Genomic DNA, 15162 nt, shown 5'->3' with positions numbered 1-15162 from the left:
CGTCGCCAGCAGGACCGGTCAGGAGCCGTTGTTCTAGTTAACAATGTATTTAACAAGCTCGACGTGTGCTCTGGTACGTGGAGTTCTATCTGCATCGTCACTAAGTACAAAACCATAAAATAGACACATGATGAACAGTCGGGTACAGTAAAGAAAACAGTGTACATTAAATAAATATTAGTGTCTGAGTCCTGTATCAAATCATCCCAATGATTAGTTTCCATTTTCCTTCTGGTTCCTGCCCAAAACTAATTGTAAAGGTAACATAAGGAAACTTCCTGCTTCCTCGAGTGGGAGGTGAAGCAGTTTCTTGTGAATTACTGTTACCGGAGACTCGGTGAGATCCTGAATCCAAACTCCTCCAAAGCTTCAACTACAGTTCCCGAGTCTCAGCAGGGAATAGGAGAAACGGAGAGCTATGGCTTTAATAGGAGCCATATGCGAATAGGAGCACGTGTGAACCTCAAGTGTTCTCCCATGGTTAATGAGAGAAAAGTGCAAGGAAAAACAATAAAGGACAAAAACTGGAATAACACTTTATGGCATCGACGGGGAAACTCGTGAAAGCAGCTCAGACCATTTACACAGTCAGGGTAGCAATTACTTACAGGCAGATGCTTTTGGAGACGACGCCAAACCTTATTGTCTCCTTTGTAACTCGGAATCTTTTTGTGATTATCCGCGAAGCCAGACAATAATCTGACAGGCCCCCGAAAGAAGCCGTGAAGCAGCATGCAAAAGAACTGAGCTCCTGATGCTTTCCAGCGCGCACAAAGTAAACACCATCAAGCACAAACTGACACGGACTGTTCCAAGAGCTCATGTGTGACTTTGCAAGATCAACAAACTCTTTTGATCAGGCGTCAGAGAGCGAAAGCGCTCCCTGCACGCCGAGGTATGGAAATGACAGGTAATGGCTGCGCGCTAAAGCAAAAATTGACTTTTGGCAACTGTGGTAGAGATTCATAACCCGCGCGACGCCAGTTTCACAGAGCTCCTGGCGGCAGAGGAGGAGAAATAAATCGGGAGAGAACTGGAGCGAGTTGCGTCACTGCAACTTTTGTTTCTGATGTGTTAGATCAGACGGAGCCTTTGTGGCAGCCTCGGCATCACATTAGCGGAGACGCATGGGTGGCTGCTGGAAGCGTGAGAGCGCACAAAGGCGCGGGATAAAGAAGGTGCAGGGAAGAGCAGCGGTTTAAAAGCAGGAGAATAATGCACTCAGTGAATGGAGTCCACACGGACTAAAGCATCGTCTCCATACGTCGGCGACACGCTTTCAAAATGTGCTGCAGACACGTCCTACGTGGATCAGAACTCCAGAAAAAGAGTCTGGTTTATCATAGAAAATATAGCGGTTTGGAGATTTATGAGCTACGGTGACAAAAAAACACTCCACTCCACAATTACATTTTAGAAAAAGCAATAAAACTTTATCGCCTACACTCTGTCCTGTTTTTGTCTGGCAGACGTCTTCCCTGCGTCTTTGTCTCGCTCGCTCTGTCTCTATATTCCTCCTCCTCCTCCTCGGGTTCTGCTTTTCCTCCTCCGTTAGCGGAGGCTCAGCCTCATCATCTGAATCTACTCCACTCGCCCCCCCCCGGAGGCCTCGTACCACCGCTCTGATGCCTCTGCTCAGCTCCATTAGCAGCAGCGGGGCTGGAGACGGATCCCATCCGCCGGCAGACTGCGGTGTGTGTGTGTGTGTGTGGGGGGGGGGGGGGGGGGGTCTGACCACGGAGCTGTGGCGCTGTCGCGGTCGCCTCTCCACCACAGCCCCACGAGAAACAGCACCGGCAGGTCACAATAATTATGTTTATTATTCTATGTTCTAATAAATGGAGAAAGGTTGAGAGGAAACCTTTGCAGCCATCATGTATTCAACAATCATTATATTCGTAATTTTATCCATGACAATAATCGATGGGCCGTCGATCAGGAAGTCAAAATAAGAGTGAGCCTGTAGCTCATTCAATGTTTTGATATATTTCCAAAAAATATATGACAAGACAAGTAAAACCTGGTCACGATAGGTTTAGGAATAGTTCCTAGGACAAATTCCTTCTTAAAGCCTTGAGGGTGAGTCACAGGAGCCTCATTACTTTCATTTCTCTGTATTGGCTGTTAAACCTCGTGTTGTACAAGTTCTGGCGCTGACCGTGCTTAAACGGGCCCGTCTCACATGAGCAGCGGCGACTCCTCTCCTGGTTTCATCCTGAAGAGGCGACGTCAACGCTCAAAGGAGCGCGCACCCGTCCAGATTAGCGCCGACGCTTATCTAAAGCTGCAGCTTGTGTGGGATTCTTCCGGCGCTGCGTCGCCGCCGACGAGCGCGCTCCGCCGGGCGTTTCCTCGCGACGCGGCCGCGAAGCGGAGCGGGACGCGGATCAGCGTCACGCTGGAGGAATGCAGCGCTAATGTGGAGGCAGATCTACGAATCAGAAAGCTGTGGATGCCGAGCGCGTCCACACGGCGTCCGTCTTGTTTTGGGCTCAGTTCTCACACGCTCAGTGAAGAATTCAGGTTTGGCGTCAGGTCACAGATGTGTTCATTACGCATTAAAAACGAGCCTAAAAACGACTCCCACTCACTGAGTTCGTCAAAGTGCGTCTCGATGCCGTCGGCGCCGGGCACCGAGCAGATGAGCCGGGCCTTCAGGAACGTGCTCCACTTGTTCACCAGGCAGCAGTGTCCACCGTCGTCATTCTGCAAGACAGACACACACACACGCACACACACAGTCATAAGTCACAGCGAACTGCACCGGGACCGTGAACAAATGAGGAGCAGCCCTGAGGTTCAGCTGGGCCCATGTGTAAGAGGTCAGCCAGTGTGTGTGTGTGTGTGTGTGTGTGTGTGTGTGTGTGTGTGAACCACGCTGCATGACTGTCAGTGTTGTTTGGTGGATTCCTTGTAAATGACATACTTTGGGGCTTTATGCTGCAAACACAAAAGCGTCTTGAAGAGGCATTTTTCCATGTAGAGATGATCTGAAAGTTTTGCACCGTGCGTCATCATTTGTCAGCCTCTAGTGGAAAAACAAGGCTCCGGGCGGATAAACACATGTGGATGTCTGCGCGCGTCCAGTATACAAACACACAGTCAAGTAAACTCATGGTCAAACATTTCATCCGGAGGAACGGCACGCGTCCCAAACTTGGGACAAACCGCCAAGGTTCTGCTCTCAGACGGGCCAAACGGGGCGTGGTGCTGCTCAGCCGTTTGTCCTTTCTGGGACTCCCAGCGACTGAGCGCAACCACAGCGCAGCCATATTAAACCCTTTACTGTCGATCAACATGAGGCCTACTCACCAGGCAAATGCGTCCTATCCTGGACTGCGTCATGGGGCTTTGGCCCATCTCAGACGCCTTCTCCCGGAAGAAGAAATACAGCTTGTCATCGTTCTTCTCAGCGCTATCTGGGATGAGGTGCGCATGGACAAACGTGGGGTCTGAGGAAATGGAAGATGATGAAGGAAGAGCATTATTTACACAGGTATTGGAGGATTGGTCATCTTCATGCCTGTCAATGAGATAAAACAGGTGTTCTGGATCACCACAATAAATATCCTACTGCAAAGAAATATTCTTTTTTCTGACATCAGCCCCCCCCCGACTAGACACTGAATCCTCACTGCATCCAAAATCCAGAGGAGGGGAAGGCAGAAATATTCCACATGGCTGATTAGCAGGACTCAGGTGTCCCAATTCAATGTACCACTATCAAGGGACCGTTGTCAGGGCAACAGGGTCAGAGGAAAGTCTGGGATCCTCGGGGGGGGGGGGCAGTGGGGGAGGCCATGATTGATTTGGCAACATCAACCCGAAAGCACCCGGCGCTCAACAATCATGGTTTATTAGACACAGAGACTACTCGGAGTCATTAGTAGCAGTCAGTGTTCACCACCGTCTACTGCAACATTAGCGCCAGCCTCTGCCGGCATCCACTCAGCAATGAGCTGGGTGAATTTTGTAATTTGAGTCAAATCATCACCGAGTTGTGGAGCAGATGAGGAAGAGCAAATATTTAATTTGCTGACTGTGAACGTGGGTTTTCTGGGTGATGTTGAGGCTGCGCGCGGACGTTTGACACATGAAAAGCCTCGTTCTTGAACTAAAAACTCCTCTCTGGAGGAACACTGGCTGCAGTTGCGACATTACCGTTCAACCATCTGGAGTTGTACTGATCCGTCCTCATGGCGGTCTGCTTCCCCAGCGTGCGGAAGATGGCCGAGTCCGTTCCCATGAAGTCGATGTAGACGCCGGCGTACAGCTCTCCATCTGTCGGTCACAAGCAGCAGAGACGGCGGCTGCAGATGTAAGTTCACCACGGATGAAAACACCCCCCATCGAAACACGCAGCATCCCTTTAGAAATCACACCCGCCTTTTGATATGATCATTCTCACTAGTTCAAACTCCATAATTGGAACGCACAGCGAGACTCACACGGGCCGTTTCGCGGCAGCTGGATTCATTTTGGGCGGGTTAGGGGCCAACGAGCGCCGGAGCCGTGTTTTTACACCACGGCTACGCAAGATGTGGACATAATTAAAAGCAGAGGGATCGTGTTTGACGTGTGCACGGACAGAAAGTTCCATGAGCCGCACTCGCGGCGCTGTTCTTCTTCTTGGGATATTTTGAGAAGGTGAGCGAGTGAACCAAACAAGGCCATAAAAGATAAAACCGTGGAACTTCCCGCGTCCTCGGGTGAGTTCAGCGACATGATGTCACGCGGTCCATTTTCTGCAATTTTTCTTTAACAGTGTTGGTGAAAAAGAACCCCCCCCCCCCCCCCCACACACACACACACGTGTAGATCAGCAGGTCAGTGACCAACCATGTCTGACCACCTATAAAGCGACTGCAACCAAAGACCACCCACCGACAGGACACATCTGTCCAACATCTAACCAGACTGCTAGGAAACATTTTTAAGTTAACAGGAAAAACAATTAAACAAGTGCTGAAGTGATTGTGTGAGTGTAACAGAGCTGAAACGGCGGTCACTTACTGATTAGAGCCGAGACGCTGTTCAGTTTGGGGTCAAAAGGACATTTTCCTTTCCCAGAATCCACTTTACCAGGCTCCAGCCTGAAAATGTATTCCTGAAAGAGACAACAACATCATCAGCCACTTATAGAGACGTTGTTTATTCCTCATCGCAGTGTTTAGAAGCCACATCAAACGCGTCGCTGTTAAACGGCGGGTTTTAATTGGTAGCGGTAGCGGCGAGCTAACGGGGTGACCGGGCCGGGCCCAGGACGCAGCAGAGGCGCTGGATCCGCATTCAGAGGCAGCGATCAGTGAGACGGAGGAAAACGCATCTAAACCCGTTCCACGGGGCGCCAGGACATGGTGAACATCTGTGTCAACACTGGCCGCGTGCCGACGCGGGGTTTTGTCGGGTTCTTCAGAGCCGCTTGATGAAGTCTGACAGGTGTGAAATATGGACCGGGAACCAGAACAAGTCAACGCGGCGCTCGTGCCCTGTTGCGTTGCTATTTCCGATGAGGACTGGGAACGATAACGTTTGTTCCGAGCTTGTGTGTCTGTGCTCTTAGCTGAGCACGCACTACAGTGGAGGTGTTTAATTCTCACTGCTGTCTTCATGGCGTCCCTCTTAGCAGGAAATAAATACTCAACCAAGAAACACATTCGTATTCTGGAGGGTGCTCGGGTGTTTCTGCAGTAGAGGCTTGTGAAGTCTGCTTAAATGCCCCAGCAGTGGTTTTTTCGCAGCTTTACCCCCACTACTCCAACCTTAAAGTACTCAGGTGGGCTCCAACCCTATAGGCCTTCAGAAAACCCCTCCGGCCCACCTTTGCCTCCAAAGGCTCTGATGTAGTGCTGTAGTCTGCGGCCCGATTCGTTCTCCCTCCCGACTGGGACGCCTGCAGGTAGTGGAAGCCCTAAAACAGAGACATGGCACAGCAGGCCCCCTCATCAAAGGCAATGAACCGGACCATGACTCCAACACCAACAGGACAATGGGGAAGGAGGATAATATGGGGTTTGGTAACAAGAAGAGATAATGAGATGACGAGGTCTCCGAGGAAGAGTGAAGCCAGCGGGTCCCATCCATCATTTAGTAGCCATGTTGGATTAAATTTAGTGTCATGCAAACACAGCTGCTAACTCCATGCATAAAACATACAGAGCTAAAAATATACAAGAGAAGATGGAAACACCGTTGTGATAGGAAGGAAGAGACTGTAGAAATGATTTCATTCATCAAGAGCATCCACAAACCACAAAAATTAATTGAAATAGGCAGATGCTATTGAAAAAAAAAAGTTTGCAGTCACAGGATGAGCTTTGAGAGTTGCCTAAAAATGTGAACGTGAAGAATGAAGCAGAGTTTCTGAGCAACCGGTGCCTGTGAACGCGTGCTCCTGCCGAGGCGAAGCGTTACAGCGCGGAGCCTTCGAGGAGAAGGCGACTGACCTTTGCAGTGAAACGCGAACCCTTCATTTGGACTGTGAGACTAAACAGGCCGAGCGGCGCGAGTGTACGTGTGTGACTGCAGCCGGGCCGGCAGCTGCTGCTGCTGCTCTGCACGGCCCTGCTCTGGAGCGGGGGGGGGGGGGGGGGGGGGGGGGGGGGGGGGGGGGCTACAAGGCTGCTGACGGATGAGAGGCTCCATCAGTGATGATGGTCTTTCAGCAGCTCTCAGACCGACAGACGGACGGACGGGCTCTGTTTGTGTGTGTGTGTGTGTGTGTGTGTGTGTGTGTGTGTGTGTGTGTGGGGGGGGGGGGGGGGGGGGCTAGCTAGAGGTTTGTCAATGTGTTATTCCCACTGGTGGCAGAAGATTGGTGCTGCAATAATGGCTAAGAAGTGGCAGTTGGCTATTTCACCAGCAGCTACTTTGTAATAACTGAGATCCTGTTTTTTTCCTCTTTGAAACCTCTGGAGCGTGAAACGGAACAAAAATCGATGAAGACCGAGAGAGAAAGCGATGGAGGAGGAACAGAGCGCGTGAAGCTGAAGAGCGGGAGCAGAAGGAGACGCTCCGAGCCGAGACCCGTCAGGACCGTACCTGCGACCTGCGCCCGCGGTCCACGTAGGTGCAGATGGGGTTGTAGGCGCCCGTTCCACACACGTACAGGTGGGTCCGGTTCCACGGCTCAATCAGGCGGATGAAGTTTCCGCATTCGCCCTGAGGGAGAGCAGAGACAAAACCCAGATTGTAGCGCAGATAAGACAATAAACTTACAGTACAATGAAAGTGCATTGGGTAAAAAACTAAAAAACCCGATGGTTAAAACCCCCCCGCGCGGCTTAAAACCATAGCTTCCAGCGTTTCCGCTGCTGGCCAGCTTTGCTTGGCAGCTCTGCCTCCTGGCTCCATGCGTTGGCCTCGCGCTGCCTTCACATCAGACCACACTGACAGAGGGAAAACGTTTCCAAACACCGCCTCTCTGTGTGGCTCAAACCAAGAAAAGCAGCTCGTTCGCTACAGGATTCAATGTTCGGTCCAACAGAAAAACACCTTAGCTGCTGCTCACAGATGTTTGGTTTTTGAGATTTTAAATCCTAATTAGTTGGGTTTTTTTAACATAAAGACACTAGATGGGAATTTAAATATTGATGTGGTTTATTTGCATTAAAATTATGAAGTGGAATTTATTTTACAGCAGCAACACTTCTGGTGACGGAGACGATCGCACGCCGGACGAGGGGGAGCTCGAGAACGCGACAGACGCGCGAGGTTTCAGAGGCTCCGCGGACTATTGAGCGCTCAGCCCCACCGCCCCCCCCCCCCCACAGGCGCCACAGCGGGGCTGATTGCCTCTGACCTCCCGCCTGAACCGACATCCCCTCTGAATCGCTTCTGAATTGTCATCATCTCTCATTCTCCGAGGGCCTCGCGGCCGCCGATTGTATTTGCGATTTTAGTGAAATTGTGAGCCTCCCTCTGATGCGCACAGAGGCTTATGCACGCAGGGATGAACATGCAGAGGGAGGGGGGGAGGGGGGGTTACCACGCACAAATGAACATTCCAGTTGGATAAACACGGCCCGTCCGTGCTCGCTGCTCCCTCTTACCCCCAAATCGATGCGAGGATGTGTGTGTGTGTGTGTGTGTGTGTGTGTGTGTGTGTGTGTGTGTGTGTGTGTGTGTGTGTGTGTGTGAGTCTGGGGGGCTGTGGTTCAGACAGTGTGAACAAAATCAAACAGAGTGGGATCTGGATCTCAGACCAATTTCATCCATGTGGGGGCTGAGCGGCATTAACACTTCAGACACTGTAGCTCGCGGTGACTAATCCCGTGTCTGCTTGTCTGGACGACGAGTAAAATAATTATCATGCAAAAAAAAAAAAAAACAACCTGAAAGATGCTATCATAAATATGAAACAGGTTGGAGGCTGGGACGTCTCCAGCGCTCTATGAAAATCATGCTTCGCGTCTCTGCTGGAGCTTAATTGGCGGCAGCTGTATACAATCAGCAATCAGGGCTGCACAGACAGCAAATAGGAGCTTCACACCAGTCACAGGCTCAAAATGTCCTCGTTGACCCCCACAATTACTTCTGCTGTGATTAATCTGGACTTTTTTACTGCTTAGTTTATTAATCCCCAAATCCATAAAATGGTACAGCAGCACCCAGTGTGAAATATTGCTGCTCACTTTAATGACCTATCTGAGCATTTGGATACTTACGTTGGTGTCCTTCCCTGACAGCACACACTCCGTCTTCCTCTGTGGGGCGACAGGCCAGTGGATCTGACAGGAAACAAGCGGACCAGCCGTTAACGCCCACAGAACCGAGCCCACCCGGCCCGCTAGCGCCCTGACCCCACGTTTCTTACTATTAGCGGCTCCTTGTTGATGTCGTGCAGGTCCAGGGAGAGGATGTAGTCTTTGCTGCCCACGTACATGCGGTCGTGGTCCTCGTCCATGCGCAGGATCCGGTAGTCGGTGGAGTTCAGCAGGAAGGAGAAGTGGTGAGCAGTGCCGGTCGACTTCACCTCTGAGGAGGGGGTGAAGACGGCGGCAAATCAGCGGTGAGGCCAGAGAGACGCATGCAATAAGAGTGGGAGACATAAAGCACGGAGGGGTGTGTAGGCTACACACACACACACACACACACACACACACACACACACACACACACACACACACACACACACACACACACACACAGCAGCGTATGCTAATGTTCCTATTATGATGAACCGCGTGACTCTCCAAAATTAATTTAAAGAAGCTCTTTAGTCTTTCCATCCCCCTCAGCGCCACAATTACATTCTGCTAATATGGACTCATGTTGAGACTAAATCTGGTTATGACGAGCTTGATAGAAGCAAGAGAGCCAACAAAAAGCCTTAGATGAGTCACTGGTGTGTGTGTGTGTGTGTGTGTGTGTGTGTGTGTGTGTGTGTGTGTGTGTGTGTGTGTGTGTGTGTGTGTGCGCGCGCGCACGCGCTCATTCGTCTCTGTGTCGGACTGCGACTGGTGTCAGACAGCAGCTAATGTCATGGACCCTGTGTCAGAGGCATCACTTTTGAATTGGCTGCAGGCTCCAGTCTCAGTATATTACACATAACACTGCATCCTTTTAGGCTGATGCCTGTTAAAACTATCTTGAAATCTAACTGCTCTCGCACACAGTCCGCCGCTCAGTTACACCCAGGGTGTGAGGGGGGATAAGTGGAGGCCTGCTGCATGGAAAGCAGCCTCCTGTTACCTCGCGAGCTGTCAGAGAACCTGATAGGAGCTTCCTCCCCTCCCCTCGGCCCTTTCCGAAGCTCGCTTGGGAAAGTGAGGCTTGAAGTTGAGCCTACACTTGAATTTGCATGGGAAACCAGGAGCAGACAGGGGAGCGGCTGGCGTTCCGCGTCCACACAAGCCCACGACTCTCGATCAGCAGGAAGCAGAGGCTGTTCCTTTGCAAGACATGAAGAGAAACAGCGCTCTGCGTTTTTAAATACTGACGTGAATCCTCCAGCTGAAAGCTCTTGAGCTGCTGGTGAGCTGAGCTCCTTGAGGAACCGAGACGCTCCGCAGTGGATAAGTAAATAGGAGCAGACACGGCTGTCACCCATGTAATTCCCATAAGATGCTTCCGAACACATGTGCTTTAAACCTGCTTCCCACTGACAGGGACCGACTTTCTACCTCTTGGAACCCTTAACGTTGGATCTCGGAGACGTTTCTTCGACGGCTTTTACAGATTCTAACTGACACCGGAGCTTCAGCGGCACCAGGCGTCACATTCACTGGTGTCTGAGTGTCGCGAGGTCCAGTCACCCGGACAGACAGACAGACAACGCACTGCACTTTAAATAGCCGCCGGTCGACGCACGCTATCAGTTAACAACCGACTTCAGCCCAGAATCTCTCGCAATGGATCAATATCTATCACCTGTGGCGCAGGACTATATTTAGCCTCAGAATTTCCTGAGGTCTTCCATTACTGTAGCAACAACACAGCTGACTAACGAGAAGATAAAGATGAAGGCGCATCACATTCCCGCCCATGAAGCGCCACACAATGACTGTGGAACATGAACTCACAAAAGCAGATCATTTATGGGTGATTTGTGGGTGAGTTCAAGCACAAGTAGGTGCATGCACCAACCAAGACTTCCCAGCATCCACCACTAATCACCACAGGTCTCATTCAAAAGCACATTTAAAGCCTATAGAGGCTTAATAAAGCTTCACGCTACAATAACTCAATTTGAAGTTAAAGTGTAGCGGCAGCCACCCAGGACCAGGATGTTGTGCGTTTGCGTGACGGGACACGCTAAAGCGCATTTTCTGTGAAGTAACGCCAGCGGCGGCGCGATAAGGAGGAAAGTGAGATAACGGCGCACCTCTCGCTCGTCCCCTCGAACATTCCTGCGTGCTGCGGGAAGAAATACTGCTACTTCTGCGCCGCTTTGTGCGAGAAAACACAAAGCAGCGCAGACGTAACGGCCGATGGGACGGCGGCGCGTCTTTGCTTTGGCCGCGGTCCGTTCCTACGGCTCTCGCAGAATGTGACTGACATCTGCGGGTAAACCGAGCCCGCGCTCCGTCCACCTGTTGTTGTGATCCATCTGGACCGCGTCCAGGGTGCGCTCGCTTGCGGCTCTGTTGTGCAGCCAAGCTATGCGGCCCTTTGGCCGGGCCTTTTATCATGGGGTGGTCCTCCCGGGTCGCCCTCAGAGGCGCGAGGTGACCCCGGCTCGGGACGTGTAGGGAGGTTATGAAAGACACAGCTGCTGCTTGTGTTAACGCCACTATCAGCCTAGGAAATCTCCACTTCGTGCGTGTTTGTGTGCGCGCTGCTTGGAGGAAACCGGCAGCAGAAAATCCCACATACCTGCACAGGCATCCTCGGCTCAGCATCTACTCATGTTCACGCATGGAAGAGGAGGCGTGGCCTCAGCGTGTCTGCAGATATGTTCACTCACATTAGTAGAAATTAACGCTTAATCGAGTGATCAGTTGTTTAATCTACAGCTTTACTGTCTGTCAGCACCGACATCACAAACGTTCAGCGGTCGCGGTTTCAGCAGCTCTGATGCAAAGACTCACTTTTGACCAGGACCATCATGTCTTCATAGGATAAAAGCGGCTCATTTAGCCGCTTTGCCAAGAGTGAGATGAGAAGGTCGATCCCACTGTCATGCAGAATAATTATAGAGGCGGTTCACTGAGCTTAGCGTAATGACGAGAACGGCTAGCACCGCTTTCTCCAGAGTTCAATAACACCTTCCAGCAGCTTTAAAAGCAAAAACATAAAAATGACAAGCTGTGGGTTTACAGGCGAGACTGCAGCCACTGTTCAAACAACTCCACCTAAATCCACACGCTGTCATTTTGGATTTCTACATTCCTGCCTGTGACAGGATGTAGCAAAGTAGCAACAACATCCTAAGAATTGAATAACTCATGAAACTCACCGTTTCACTAAAACACAGACACGAGAGTGTTGTGGATCAGTAAAAATATCAATTTATACGTTTCCCATATTCCAATAAAACGTTATATTGGATAATAGTGTTCGACTGGACACTGTGACATAAGACAGGATGGAGACAGACTGATGTGATGTTAAAGCTTATCAGCCGTTTGCCTCCGTCCAGCGCCTCATAATTAACCTCCCACAGGCTCCAGCACTATTGACTCATAGCACATGTCAGTGGAGTCGATTGCTGCTTACCTGCGCCTGTCAAGGAGAAATAATTGGCACCGGATTACGTCTTATCTCCGCGTTTCCGCTTGCTGTCACTCAGATGCTCTTCACGCTTGTCTACTAGCGATACAGTCTAAATGCGTTGGTGTGTGTGTGTGTGTGTGTGTGTGTGTGTGTGTGTGTGTGTGTGTGTGTGTGCACAGAAGCAGACCTCTCTGATCCTCACATCAAATCAGGAACACCTGTCTCCCACTGCACAAATCAACAGCAAGGAAGATTGATTAAACTAGTGAGTTGACTTCCTGAGTGCAAACCAAAGATTGTAACAAATCTATTTCTGCTGATGGATGACAGGGAAGGTCCATTAAAGCACAAGGTCCCCATGGTCCCCGTGCATTTCAATTCAACGACACAGTTGTACTGTCCACATAGAGCGGAAAATAAACCAAGTGGCTTTCTATTCGGTTGTTTTGTTCCCTGTATAGATTTGATGAGATTGTGCATATCCCAACACACACACACACACACACACACACACACACACACACACACACACACACACACACACACACACACACACACACACACACACACAGCTGCCCTCAACAGCCCTGCAGGGCCACAGGTGAAAGGTTAAAGGTCACCCAGGGTCTTAGGTGAAAGCTCATCTTGGCCCCCTTACACACTTCAGCCTAATCAGGATCATCTCTGAAGGGGGGGGCAGGTAGGGCGGGACCAACTGCAGGGTGGTCATAGAACACAGGGAGGTGAGACACGTTCATATGTCTCAATATCTGTTTGCTAAAGGTCAGCGAAGATAAAACTAAATTAGATTTTCTGTACCATTTTCATAAATTGACAGAAAAATTCAATTATGTTTTCTTGCACAAAGCAGCACAAAAGTAACAGTATTTCTTCAAACATACTTTCACATTTGGGGGAAGAAAAAAAAAAAACGTTGGTTGCCAAGAAACATGAGAAATGCGATTTCTCTCAAAGCTTCACTAAAGCCTTCCTTCCAACAAACCCGTGGGGCGGGTTTCTCTTCCTCTACAACACTAATCTTGGGATTTTGGTAAACATTAAAAACACTGCTTGGTTTTCCACTCAGTTTACACAGCCCTCTATCCCAAGGCGCTGTCTGGGGCCGTGGCCGGCCATTGTGTGCACAAATGTTTATGTGTGGGATGGGGCTGCGCAGATGCTGCAGGTCGCCGTAATGACGGCGACGAAGCGCTGTTTGTTGTTGTAGCTGTGGACTTGCTTGCAGGGAGCTGTTCGCGGTGGTGGCGGTGGTCAGCGGTGACAAGACACATTTGACGGATTATGGAAAGGGCTCAATAATGAGACCGAGCTGCAGTGAATGAGTGAGAAATCCTCCTCTCCCTGGCCGACCTCTGACCCTGCACTTAGAACAAATACTCTCCCTCTCCGTCAGCTGCACTAAAACACCCAGATGCACAATGCTTCCCTCAGGAATGTCTTCATTCCCATTTACAGATCTGTCCTGATCTCCTCTGTGGTTGTCATTGAAAGCATCAATCAAAGGTGTCACTTAATCAGTTCTCCTAGAGCTGGTGGCGACCAAAACTGAACAATACCTGATTTAAAAGTGCCCTCCTGCTTCTTTGTGCGTCAAGGTCATGGCTGGAGTATTAGCTAGCTGGGGGCAATAAGTGGGGGGTAATTAGGAGGTATATTTAGAGAGACCATTAGCAGCAAGTGTTGACTCAGGGTCCACTGGGGACAACTGCCACCTCTACCCACTCTGGGTGTTCCACTTTCCCAGTCCAGCACTAGGAATCCACCACACGCCCTTTGGTCATTTTTCACCCACAGCAGCAAATGGTGGAGGGAGGAGTCCCGTGGGTCCAGGAGCCTGACAGCCAACTTAAGAACTTCCATTTATCAAAGCAGGCAGGACAGAGCCGTGGAAACTCTGAGTCAACCTCGGCCTCCTCCACGGCGGCCGCCGCTGGAGGGACGGGACGCACTATTCACCAATATGTCGGGGAGTGGACAAAAACACCCCGACGGTGTCCCAAATATAGCAGACGCACTGATTAGGATCTCAGAGGAAGAGTGGAAGAAATGAGCAGGCCGGGGTTTGGCAGCTGAGCGCTAACACATACAACACACAAAGACACGTGTAACATTAGCATGTAGAGAATATAAATATGTGGGTTTTATGATTCGAGTGGCCTGGGGGCATTACGTAGAATGTGATGAGAACCCCGTCTGTCAAAAATGAACCTAAAAAAGGGAACAAACCATAGAGTTCACACAAGCAGAAGCAGCTCAGCCTTCATTCATCGATTCCCACACTCGTATCTGCCTTCTAAATGACAGATACTTGTGTGTTAATCATGAACATCATCATGACTCGTCCAGACCAAGTCACCATTTGAACCAAAACCACATGCTCAGGTTGGATCATCTTATAGTGAGACGTGGCCGCATGAATGAGTGATGAAGCTGCATTTTTCCTCTTCCTGTTCTGCATCAACTCTTCTCGCTGTGTGAATCCCCGCCAGCTTTGCACCATCGTTTTACGGGCCCCTTAGACGACGTGGTCACGGCAGCTGGACCAGAAGAATGACAGCATCTCCATCCTCTCTATTCCTACATAACAACATCTGATTCATCACACAGCTTCCTGCAACACCTTTCCTCCTCCTGGACTTGTCTGATCCTGCCGGCATCCACTAGGCCTCGTCTGCATACCAGCCAACAGATAACGTGGCCTGTTGACTGCTTTCTGAGGCGCTCGTGTCGGGGGGGGGGCAAAGCTGTGATGCTGCATTTGCCCGTCACTCACACGCTTGACCCCGAATATGTCATTTACTCAAGCATGAAGGAAGAGTTCCACCCAGATGTTGTATAAGTTGAGAAAAGGGACAAGATAAAGTTTAAAGATAGTTTTTTGCCATTTATATTATGAATTTCACTTTTTCTAACTAATAATAACTACTTGTAGTTATTTTCGACTGATGGACTAAAACTCAGCTGAGGCCTTTGAATTGAACAGAC

The 15162-nt window shown here is 50.2% G+C and overlaps 1 protein-coding gene across 5 annotated transcripts in view; it reads right to left on the bottom strand.

The window, feature by feature from the left end:
- sema3fa (sema domain, immunoglobulin domain (Ig), short basic domain, secreted, (semaphorin) 3Fa) overlaps window positions 1-15162 on the bottom strand; it is a 33444-nt gene that overhangs the window by 4870 nt on the left and 13412 nt on the right. For 4 of the 5 annotated variants that reach the window (XM_029150927.3, XM_055508946.1, XM_029150931.3 and 1 more), the window contains 8 exons: window positions 8816-8976; window positions 8667-8729; window positions 7042-7161; window positions 5822-5911; window positions 5014-5107; window positions 4162-4281; window positions 3313-3452; window positions 2592-2706 (listed from right to left, as the gene is read on the bottom strand). In XM_029150927.3, the coding sequence (XP_029006760.1) occupies window positions 2592-2706; window positions 3313-3452; window positions 4162-4281; window positions 5014-5107; window positions 5822-5911; window positions 7042-7161; window positions 8667-8729; window positions 8816-8976 (903 nt within the window). The remainder of the gene's footprint in view (window positions 1-2591; window positions 2707-3312; window positions 3453-4161; window positions 4282-5013; window positions 5108-5821; window positions 5912-7041; window positions 7162-8666; window positions 8730-8815; window positions 8977-15162) is intronic. The other variant, XM_029150928.3, reaches the window with a different exon arrangement.

This window comes from Betta splendens, chromosome 5 (assembly GCF_900634795.4).
Source record: "Betta splendens chromosome 5, fBetSpl5.4, whole genome shotgun sequence".
Taxonomy (NCBI): Eukaryota; Metazoa; Chordata; class Actinopteri; order Anabantiformes; family Osphronemidae; genus Betta; species Betta splendens.
Note: the sequence above shows the minus strand (reverse complement) of the source record. Positions and strands in the feature narration are given on the sequence as shown.